At 32.4% G+C, this 10,691-nt stretch overlaps 3 protein-coding genes across 3 annotated transcripts; all 3 read right to left on the reverse strand.

The window, feature by feature from the left end:
* Positions 1-417: 417 nt before the first annotated feature.
* On the reverse strand, positions 418-2,746 carry LOAG_09298 (hypothetical protein; the record flags this gene model as incomplete). Its single annotated transcript, XM_003144826.1, has 4 exons — positions 418-1,613; positions 1,934-2,165; positions 2,363-2,453; positions 2,613-2,746. The coding sequence occupies 4 exons, from the start codon at positions 2,744-2,746 to the stop codon at positions 418-420; spliced, it is 1,653 nt and encodes a 550-aa protein (XP_003144874.1).
* Positions 2,747-3,536: 790 nt separating this feature from the next.
* LOAG_09299 (hypothetical protein) lies at positions 3,537-6,295 on the reverse strand (the record flags this gene model as incomplete). The annotated part of the gene is made up of 6 exons (XM_003144827.1): positions 3,537-3,664; positions 3,817-4,021; positions 4,501-4,692; positions 5,107-5,230; positions 5,653-5,765; positions 6,146-6,295. 6 exons carry the CDS (start codon positions 6,293-6,295, stop codon positions 3,537-3,539), a joined length of 912 nt encoding a protein of 303 aa, XP_003144875.1.
* A 3,240-nt stretch (positions 6,296-9,535) lies between these two features.
* On the reverse strand, positions 9,536-10,046 carry LOAG_16378 (hypothetical protein; the record flags this gene model as incomplete). Its single annotated transcript, XM_020449032.1, has 2 exons — positions 9,536-9,814; positions 9,852-10,046. 2 exons carry the CDS (start codon positions 10,044-10,046, stop codon positions 9,536-9,538), a joined length of 474 nt encoding a protein of 157 aa, XP_020307485.1.
* Between the last annotated feature and the right edge of the window lie 645 nt (positions 10,047-10,691).

Raw genomic sequence — 10,691 nt, forward strand, 5'->3', positions numbered from 1 at the left:
CCCTATAATATATCAAACCATCATAAAACTGATAACACAAATGATAGATATTGACTGATAAATTAATTTATTGGACAAAACAATGAATTTATGAAAAAGAGGATCTTATCACAGTGTGGGATAACATATCAATTTTTTATCATTCATTTATCGCAATTATTCAAATGTAAAACATACAATACATCAAATCATTTACTTTGAAATTAAACTAATTTAGATAAACATAAATTAGCTATTTTCTACTTTTAATTTCCTATAAATGCCAACTGCGTCAAACATTATTTCAGTTCTTTGGTTATGCTTTCGAGGATACTTTGATAAGCTTACAGCTTTTATCAAGCAAGTATTCGGAAATTTTTAATTTGATGATTTCTTACGCTAATTAGCTAATCTATCTGCATCCATAATTAACACCTACTAAATGAATCTCCTCAATGTTTTCCTTGATTGACCTGGATAAAGTAGAGAAGATGGAACAAAGTTGAAATGTTCGTATGAGGCATTTCTTCTGTTATTTCGAGATGAACTGTACAAAGTAGGAATTTCCCACTGTGGTACCTTGATTTCAGGTTGTTGACTGCATCCATTAGATGTAGTCATTCCTGTTTTTGTGTTAACGTAGACCGGATTCATGAAAATATTTGGTGTGTGCCTCGGTTCTTCCACGACAAATTTCCTCAATATTGTTTTCTTCTTTGGGGAACTCATCGTTTCCTGTTCTTTCTTCCTGACAATCGGTACCAAATGTACAATAGGCTCCATTCGAAGTTGTGTTTGTGATTTGGCTTGTTCAATTTTCGAATCAGGCTTCTTTGAGTATCCTCCCATTATGGGTTTACATGAACTCCGTTCTGATCTTAAATCACCTGCTACATTTCTCAGCAACTTTCCTGGAAAAATAAACATATTTTTCAAATGATCCTTCTTCCGACTATTGGATTCGGGAACATAAGTATGTTCAGGAACGTTGTAAGTTTCATTATGGGAGTCTCGAGCTTTTCCCGAAGAATATATCTGATGATTCATATTTAAAATATCACTAGTATTTGTTGTATTTTTATGATCAGAACGATCCAATGACATCAAATTGATGCTCGTTTTGATCTCTTTACGTGTACAATTCATTTTCGGTAATTTGGTGAAGAGTTGGTTTTCACTTCCATTTCTACGATTGCTAGTTGTAGCACTTTCCATCATATCAGGACATTGCCTGATTGAATGCTTTTTGGCATCACATGAACTATTCATATTATTCGCAATTATTTCACTTGAGTTATTTTCCGGATATCTAAAATATCGATGATTCACATATCCTTCATTTGTAATCAATCCTGAATGTTTGATAGTCGATAATGCAGTCTTTTGGTTGGATGTTGATTTATTAGGATATTTTTGATTCCGCTCTGAAGAAGTATGTTCCGCTTCTACTGACACAGAATTTACATGCGGCATATTTTTGGAGACTGTTTTCGATTCTTTTGGTTTATAGATTTCTTTCCACAATTGAGATTCTGTTTGACAAGAATACGGAGCAATTTTTACATTTCCACATGGCGCGATAGTCTGCTCAACCAATTTTGCGCAATCCTCTTGTGCTCGTAATTTGCTATTGGCTAAATAATTTTTAAAATAAATTTTAAGTTAAAATTAAAATTGAGGAAAGATCATCATTTTTAACACATAACATTACAGGATCATTTGAATAACTTTCATCTAAGAGGAAAAATTTATTTTAATTAGTTTGAGGAATTATTCTAACTAACATTTTTTTCTGACCAATCTTTCAGGCTTCAAATTTGAATGATATTGAAATCTATCAAATGCCATGAACATTTCTATACAACTTTGTTTCAATTCTTTGCTATTTTAATTACTTTAATTCCAAATATTATAATTTAGCAGTGAGTATGCAATTATAACTTATATCACTTACCAAATCGACAATATTTCTCAGATGTTTGATTCATGCAGTCATCATTGTCAGATATTCTGATACGGTAATCGTTACGATATATATCATTGTTCAAGAAATCTTCCACACCACTGTTGCTTCTATTTATAAACAAATCTGATATTAATGGTTTTCGTTGAGCATAATGGTTATATATTTTTGGCACTGGTTTTTCGAATGACCGTTCTTCTTCCATGGATTTATGCAATTTATGCTAAAACATGAATGTATAATAGATTTATAAATGATTTAACCTTATTTTGACCTTCATGACCTTTTTTTTCAGTATTTGAATTATTTCGGAATGAATAATGGAACTATTGCACAGGTTATATGAAATTCCTCACAAGTATTACTTATTTGACAACTTAAAATTCCTTGATAATCAATGTAAATAGAAAAACAATAAACTTCTGAGGAAGCAATATCGTCCATTTTTTCATCCTTTAGAATTTCATCTTCTTTATTATCATCCAAAAATCTCAATGAATTTTTGCGCCAACTGCAAAGTTCATTCAAAGTTATTTATATCTTAGATTGGATTAAGAATAATTTCATAATCTTTCTGATAATAATTTGGATGAATTTTAAGAATATTCTATTCAAAAGATTTCAGTTTATCTTTAGTAAATAGTACTTAACAAGTACGAAATGAACAAACTTTTCGACTCGTTCAAAATTTTTCACCAAATCCATGCTGCTGAAACCACTGGAAGATAATGATGATAATGATAAGTTTTGGGATTGTGAGCGCTCTTTCTTATTATGCTTTCCTTTTTGCAAGACTGTTGTCATGTCCTCGGAGTTAGCACATGACAATGATCTGAGAAAAGTTTAATTTCAAGAATTGAAAACTTTCCCGAAAATGCTTAAAATGGACAAACAAATTTCTTTAAAAAAAAAGGGCCAGAAAGAGGGTGTAAATTTAAATGAAGGAAAATGTGAAGAGAAGCGAAAACAAAAAACGAATTTTCGAAATAGAAAAGAAGTTGATGAAAATCATGAAAAAGAATAGAAGCCAAAGTTAATCCATGCTGCTAAAACCACTGGAAGATAATGATGATAATGATAAAAAAAAAAAAAAAAAAATCTCTGTCTAAAATACACAAAAAAAAGTTCAGCTAAATATTTCCGAAATTGCTAAAAAGACATTTTAAAAGATTTTAATGCATTTTCAGAGATCAAAAATCGATGAAATAAAATGATTTTTGCATTAAATAAAAATATATGAATTATTTCATTCTATCAGTTTTGCTTTATATCTTAAAATATCTTTTTTTTTCGTTTTTAGAATTTAAAATAATATTCAATTGATTGTTGCATTTTAGAGAAAGAATGATTACGGAAAGAGTAATTTGCCTGCGTCGTCGTAATGTATGTGAATTTTGTAACACAGAAGCTTTCTCTTGTTGCATATCAGCAAGCTGCATCAGTTGCCGGATTTGATCGAATGCCGGTAATGATTTAGACTTCTTTCCGGAAACACCCATTGATAATCTATGGACAGAGTAAATTATTTAAAATTATCAAAACTTTGAAATATTCCATTTAAAAATTTTTTGTTAGATTTTAAATTAAATGAAAATTAGTCGTACTGTTTTGTGCATGAACGGAATATTTCAGTCGACTTTGCAGTGGATTGAATTTTTGATGGTACCGAAGTTACGGCACTATTATTGCGGAACGAATGATACTGTATGCCAGGTATTGAATCTGGAAATTAAAATTTCTCTTTTTCTAAATTCATTCTTTTTATGTTCGAATTAGTTCATTTCTTTGCATACTTTTATGAAATTTTAAAAAGACTAAACTTTCATCAAATCAAAAATATAAAGAATGAAAATAGAAATTAATATAATCATTACGTAGAATGGGTAATTTGCTGCGTAGTACATCCAATGCCACTAAATTAACAATCATAAACCAACAAGGAGTTTTTAATGCATTCATTCCCGAATCTTTTACCAGTGCTATTCGAATGCAAGTCCTTAGCAAAAGTTCCGGTATATTCGGTTCCGGTTGTTTCAACTCACGTTCAACTGCCGAATTAAACAAGCGCATATCAAATATCTGTTAAAGGAAGATATGATTCAAAGTAAGTTTTTGGTGAAATAGTCAATTGAATTAACTAAATTAAATATTAAAGGAAGATATAATTCAAAATAATCCATTAGTCACATTTGGAAAACTACCTCTTCCGTTGATATTTCTTACTTTATCACTGTATTTTGCTAAAAAATCAATTAATTAAGATTAGAAAATAATCTGTAGGAGAAGCTTATAGCAACTAATTAAAGGCTTACAACCACACATTAAATTGATCATTTAATCAATAAAAATTAGTCAATTAGATGATTGTTTATTACTTAAATCATTATTAATAATTTCCTACTCTCTCTAAGGAATTTCTTTTTAATTTCTTTGAAAATAACAATTATAACTTGTTGAATTCTATGAGCGCAATTTTCTATTTATGCTACATCTACGCTTTATCAATGGATATTTATCATGTTTAAGAAAATATATAGCTTCACTGATAAAGTGATAACTTTTTCAACTCGTTGTTGATCAGTAATACCCTTAAAGCGATCTTTTATGGTCTTCAGACGACCCTTCTGAGCGATCAATTGTTCAGGAATACAGTTCGATGTCAAGTCATTCCATCCTTGCACAATCACTGGGGCCAAGCCCCGTGCCATGGCTTTAATATTGCCGTTTCCATCCATCTTTATGATCACACCCTAAATCATTACTAATTAATTGATTAATTATTGAAAGTAATTATTGAATATTATATTAATTGTTGAATATTATATTAATTGTTGAATATTATATTTTAATTATTGAATTAACGAACATACTATATTAATTATTGAAGTAATTATTGAATATATTGTATTAATTATTAAGTATTATACAAGTAATTATTGAATATTATATTTTTCAGTTTAGCAGTATCCCATGTTGCTGATAATGCACTTCCCTTTGATAAATTGAGGAGATTTGTTTATCATTAAATTGGAACACCAGGTAGGTAATAGTATTTTAATTAGGGATGTGAATTGTTGAAAATTCCAACCGTTGGGAAAATTTTATGGAAGATCGTTTAGCAGTCAAAATGGAAGAACAAAATGCTTCAAAATAAAACAACAAACATCGCCAATTTTATGCCGAATGTCACTGCTGTCTTTATCATGATCAAAGCTTTCGAAATGATTAAAACCAAGTGTGGTACCATCATACTCATCGATACTACCATCGATTATCACTGTTGTCTTTCTAAACTGTAATTTCACTTACTGCTGTCCATATTTGTCATTTTCATTATGACATGAGAAGTAAGAAAGATTAAATTAATTAGAGGAATGAAAATTAAAATTAAATAGAAAAACTTTTAAACTTCTTTGAAATATTTGGTGTTTATTTTAGAACAGTGTTTAAAATAAATCCAAATGTGATTAAGCATAACCATCAACAAAATCACCTGTTCATACTAATGATATCAGTATGGATATCAGTGATAGAATCATTCAGTATGTTCTTGGACAAGTGATTAAATAATCATAACGTAAATTTCTTATCTTCACATAAAGAAATAAATGATTAGCTCAATAAAGACTACGATTTTTCGTTTTTATGACGATAATGAAGCAATTGAAGAGGTTAAATGATAAACAGAGATAAGCAGAATAAGAAGTGACCTCAAATATGCCTTTGCAAGACATCTGCATTTTTCCATTAAAATAATTTTGCCCCATATTTCGTCTTCTAGATCGCCTTGTTCAAGCTTTTCGAGTATTTCAATGACATGATCCTAGAATTTTTGTTTGAAGAAAATTTTTTGATAAACTGTTAAAGAAACCATAATCATCCATGAAATAAAGATTCCTTTTTTAATTCAAACAAGAAAAAAGGGATCTCGTTGCAGCTACTCAATTATCAGGCGTTAGCTGATGATTAAGCGATGCTGACACTTATAACATTAAGATTAGGTGACACAACATTTACTTCATTCACTTCTCGTAATCGTATCCTTTCTTATTTAGAATTTAGCTAGACTCTTTGGAATTCTTGTCCCTTATTTATTTTTAAGTTTTGGCTCAAAAATTTTTATCCGAAAAGTGAACAACTACTTTCGAGGTTTTCATTCATATCTGTCTATCCAAAGTGTTTTCGATCTGAAAATAAGCTGACTCTTTCGAACTGTTCCACGGTATACCATCGATCGACATTGTTAGTACCGTTGGACGATAGCGCTCGTAATTCATCAATACCATTTGGGCCACGACCTACACCAGCCATGCAAGCCGCTTCTGTTCGTGATAAAATACATTCATCTTTCATTTTCAAAAAAAAAAACTTTTTCTATCTCTCTTCCTCTTTCGCTCTCTTTCTCTTTCACCTTTCCCCCCTTTTTTTACATTTAAAAAGTAGTAGAAATAAAATTAATCAACTTAAAAATACTGCAAATGAAGTTCAGTGGAGCAGTAATGAATGGCAGAAATGAAAGATATTCAAATATGAATGGAAGAGGAGATAGTTCGATTGACAGAATTAAGAATGAAACATCCCACAGTAGCTCTTTCATGGATCATAGCGATGAAAATTTAAGAATTAATATGGAATAATTAGTTTCAGAAGAAGCAAAACGATGAAAATAATCCGCGGTGCAAAGTGAAGGTGCAAATGAGTGAAGTAATGTGGTTGACAGATACGTAATGATCTTCATACCTGTACTTTTGGTTGTTGTGATGAGATGAGAGGTACTTTATGGCATTGCTTCGATAACAATTTAATAAAATGTATTGGTAAAATGAAGAAAAAAAGGATATGAGGAAGAAGTAAGTAAAAATGGTAGCGAAGAGAAATGGAAGAAGCAGTGTTGTCATGGTCTAGTTTGGTTGACAAATGTTACGAATGAATAATGAAAAAATGGTCCAATCTTATTTTTGATTGGTTAAACAAACAATTTTCAAAAGGAAAAAATATATAAACCAAACTTCTTGTCCAGTTTTCGTTCCTTTTTTTTTGAAAGAAACATTCTTTTGAAATCAAAAAAGAAATAATTGAATTTTTTTTTCAATTCTTACTTTAGCAAATAACAAATCTAGAATTTCATTACTACTTTCTCATTTAACTAACTTTCCGTTTTTTTTTTCTGTTCATTAATTTGAGCGAACTTTCCTGTAAAATATTGTTAAATAGAATTAGAGAAATTGAAAAATGCCATTTTTACAGCATACTATTAACATTTTCCTCTTTATAACAACTATACTGTGATTATAATAAGTTCAAGTAGATAATAACCTCAACTACCTCATGATATTTTTACTCCAAACATTTTATGTGATAATGATTGACAGAACATTTTGTGACGAATTCTCAGTTATCATTCTTTTTTTTTTATGAAATTTAACAGCCATATCAAACATCATCCCAATGGTTGACAGATATTATCGCTGTAGAAGAATTTTTTTTTTTCTTTTAATAACTGAAATAATCTCGAACAATGTTGATGAAGAAAAAGCACTCTGAAAAAAGTCTGAAACATTTAGTTTTCATTAAAATAATAAACTTTGCCAAAATTGGTGTCATTGGTAATTAGAAGCCAAGCTAGAATGCAATAATACAACTTGCTTTGTAAACTTTTGCAAGTAGCATTCATCCGGAAATGACAGATTTGCATTTCCAAGTTTTATAAATTAGCAAATGATGCAAGATTTAGACATAACTCCGCTTGAATAACTTTACTTCGATTAAATCTTTTCAATTTCTCTAGGTATAAAGTAATATGCAAAGGTGTTGTAAGCCAATTACAAATCTTGTCAGTTGGGAAATCTGATGAAATTCAAAAATAAGGTCAAAAATAAGGGTTCTAGCATGATAAATCTCTTGAAATTTTAATTTTGAGTTGAAAATTCTAATAACTTTTTAAACAATTTATATGTTTATTTTTATCTGTAAAAAATCTGAAAGAATTTTGGCCAATATTTAATTTCTCGTTGAAGATATTAGTAAATAATCATTGATTAATTAATGGCACAATAAATAAGCATTGATTAATTGGAATCGTAGCTAGGCTCTGTGAACGAAGATATGTCAAGGGTTATACTACGTTTGCTACAGGAACACTGATAACTAGTAAGGCCAGTGAGGGACAGATAAGTTCGAATGCAAAAGACACAATGAAAGATCTTCTTAGTATTGATAAAATACGGTCTTTTCTGCATTGTCATCTGTCCTCAAAGCTGGTTTTGCGTGTATTTTCGGAGGAAGCAGCAGTATCATGGATGATATGTCTCCATGTCTCCCGATTCGAAGACAATGAACCATTGATGGGGAGGTATTTGGCCAAGGTTAAGATATTTTTTAAGGGCGTCCTTGTATCTCCTCTTGGGATTCTTCTTTTGAGGAAGCCGATAGTCAAATCATTATAAAGAAAATCTTAGGAAGATGATAATCCTTCATCCTGGAAGATGGAGAGTCCAGCGAGATGTGTCTTCAGTAGTATGGTCTCAATACTGGCGAACCATGCCTGTGTGAAAACAGTAACACTGGATACGTGGTCAAACCAGTAAGTGTTTAAGCAGCGACGGTGAAAGCGTTCGAGGAGTCGAAGATGATGGCGGTAGGTGATCCATGATTCAGAACCATAGAATGGACAGTACAATAGCTTTATAGACATTACTCTTTGTCTTTTTTTCAGGTGTCTATTGTAGCAGACCCTTTTATGGAGTTTTCTGAAAGCTTTGTATGCCTTCGCTAACCTGTTGTCAATCTCTTTATCGATTTTAACGTGGAAAAATGATGCTGCCCAAATAGCTATGGTGACATGAGGATGAAAATGACCGTCCTGTGGTGCAGGCTGGTAGAGAATTTCTGTCTTCTTTATGCTTACTTCTAGGCCAAAGAGCTCTGCGGCTTCAAGCTGTTAAACGTTACAGAGTTGCTTCTGCGTGAACAACGACAGCAGGATCGTCGGCAAGAAGTTCTCTCAGATGTGATGGTTTAGAATCTTCTATGGAAACTTGTCGCCTTAGGTTGAATAGGTTTTGTTGATACGATATCAAATATAAATGCCATTGTCTTCATCGAAGCCTACCATGGTCCTTTTTAGTATCATGCAAAAGAAGATTGTGTATAGAGCTGGTACGAGAACGCAACCTTGTTGCACTCCATTGATTATTGGGTAAGGTTCTGAGGGTCCATCGCCACATCTGATTGGCTCCGTTGATTCTCATGTAAGAGCTTGATCATTTTCAGGAACTTGGGAGAACATCCTAATAATTCGAAGATCTGCCATAAGACTTTTCTGCTCACAGTATCAAAGACTTTAGTAAAGTCTATGAAGGTTATATAAAGAACCTTCGTACGAAGAACCTTTGTTCTGTTCCCTGCATTTCTCTTGTAGTTGTCGGAGAACAAATACCATATCTGTGGTACTCTTGAAGCCACATTGACTTTTAGGTAGAACTTTTCTTGATGTAGCGAGTACCAGTCTGTTAAGAAGTGTTCTTGCAAGGATTTTGCCAGCAATAAAGAGCAGGGTATGCCTTGGTAATTTAAGCAGTCTGATTTTACTTCTTACATAAGGCAATAATGAGTGTACCATGGAGATTTGGTAGAAGTTCGCCTTTTTCCCAACATCACAGAACGAGCTCGTGAAAGAAATGTTTGACCTCGATGTTTCCAGGTCTCATGTGGGATATCATCAATACAAGCTGGCTTACCACTTTTCACCTGCTGTGTAGCCTTGAACGTCCCTGTCATAGTCGGGGTTATATCCAATTCGTTTTTCACCGATTGTTGTATAATATGCTGAATTACTAAGCCTTGGACTGCATGGTTGGCATTGAAAAGAGTCTGGAAATGTTCAGACCATCGATTCAGGATAGAGAACCATCGACTCATGACATAGGTTTTGCCAATGAGAAGCGTTTAGCCATCTGCGCTGAGTAGGGAGTTTTGACTGTGATGTTTGGCTCCATACACGACTTTCAGTTACAGTTGAATATCTGCTAGGTTTATCTATCATTTGTTTTGGATGTCTCGAAGTTTCTGTTGGAGCTTCTGTATGCAAAACAAAAGATGACATTTCTAACATAACAGATGGCCTAAACGAGCTATGCTTAGTGAGGAAATCTCTTTTTTGTTAACAAATTCTGGATCTCTTCATTGTTTCCATCAAACTAGTCTTTATTTCTGTTGCAGGATTCGACGGAAGATAGCAGAATGCTGGTTTTAATACGTTCCCAAAGCATTTCAGAAGAGGGATTTGTGAGATGATCTTGAAGTCTGGTTTGAAGATTCATCTGGCAGTTTTCTATTACTAAAGATGTTTGGAGATTATTGATTTTGAGCCCCCTTTCTTGGAATTCCACCTCTCTCAGGTTTGGATTTAAAGGTTGAGTTTACATCGCATAAGGCGGTGATGGTCTGTTTAACATTTTACACTAGGCATCATACGAATGCGACAAACATCGTGAACGTTTCTCCGACGCACTAAGACACAATCAATAAGATGCCAATCCTTAGATCGAGAATGCATTCAGATTATCTTCAACCTGTCTCTCTGCTGAAAGATAATGTTTGTCAGCTCTGTACAGAGCTCTAGTAGAATTCGTCCGTTTCAATGCCATACTTGCCTAACGCACTTTTCCAGACTTCGGAATCCTTCCCAACTCTAGTGTTGAAGTCATCAAGGATTATGACCTTATCATTGGACTTTTGGATAAGGCTA

This window comes from Loa loa (genome assembly GCF_000183805.2).
Source record: "Loa loa unplaced genomic scaffold supercont3.2, whole genome shotgun sequence".
Taxonomy (NCBI): domain Eukaryota; kingdom Metazoa; phylum Nematoda; class Chromadorea; order Rhabditida; family Onchocercidae; genus Loa; species Loa loa.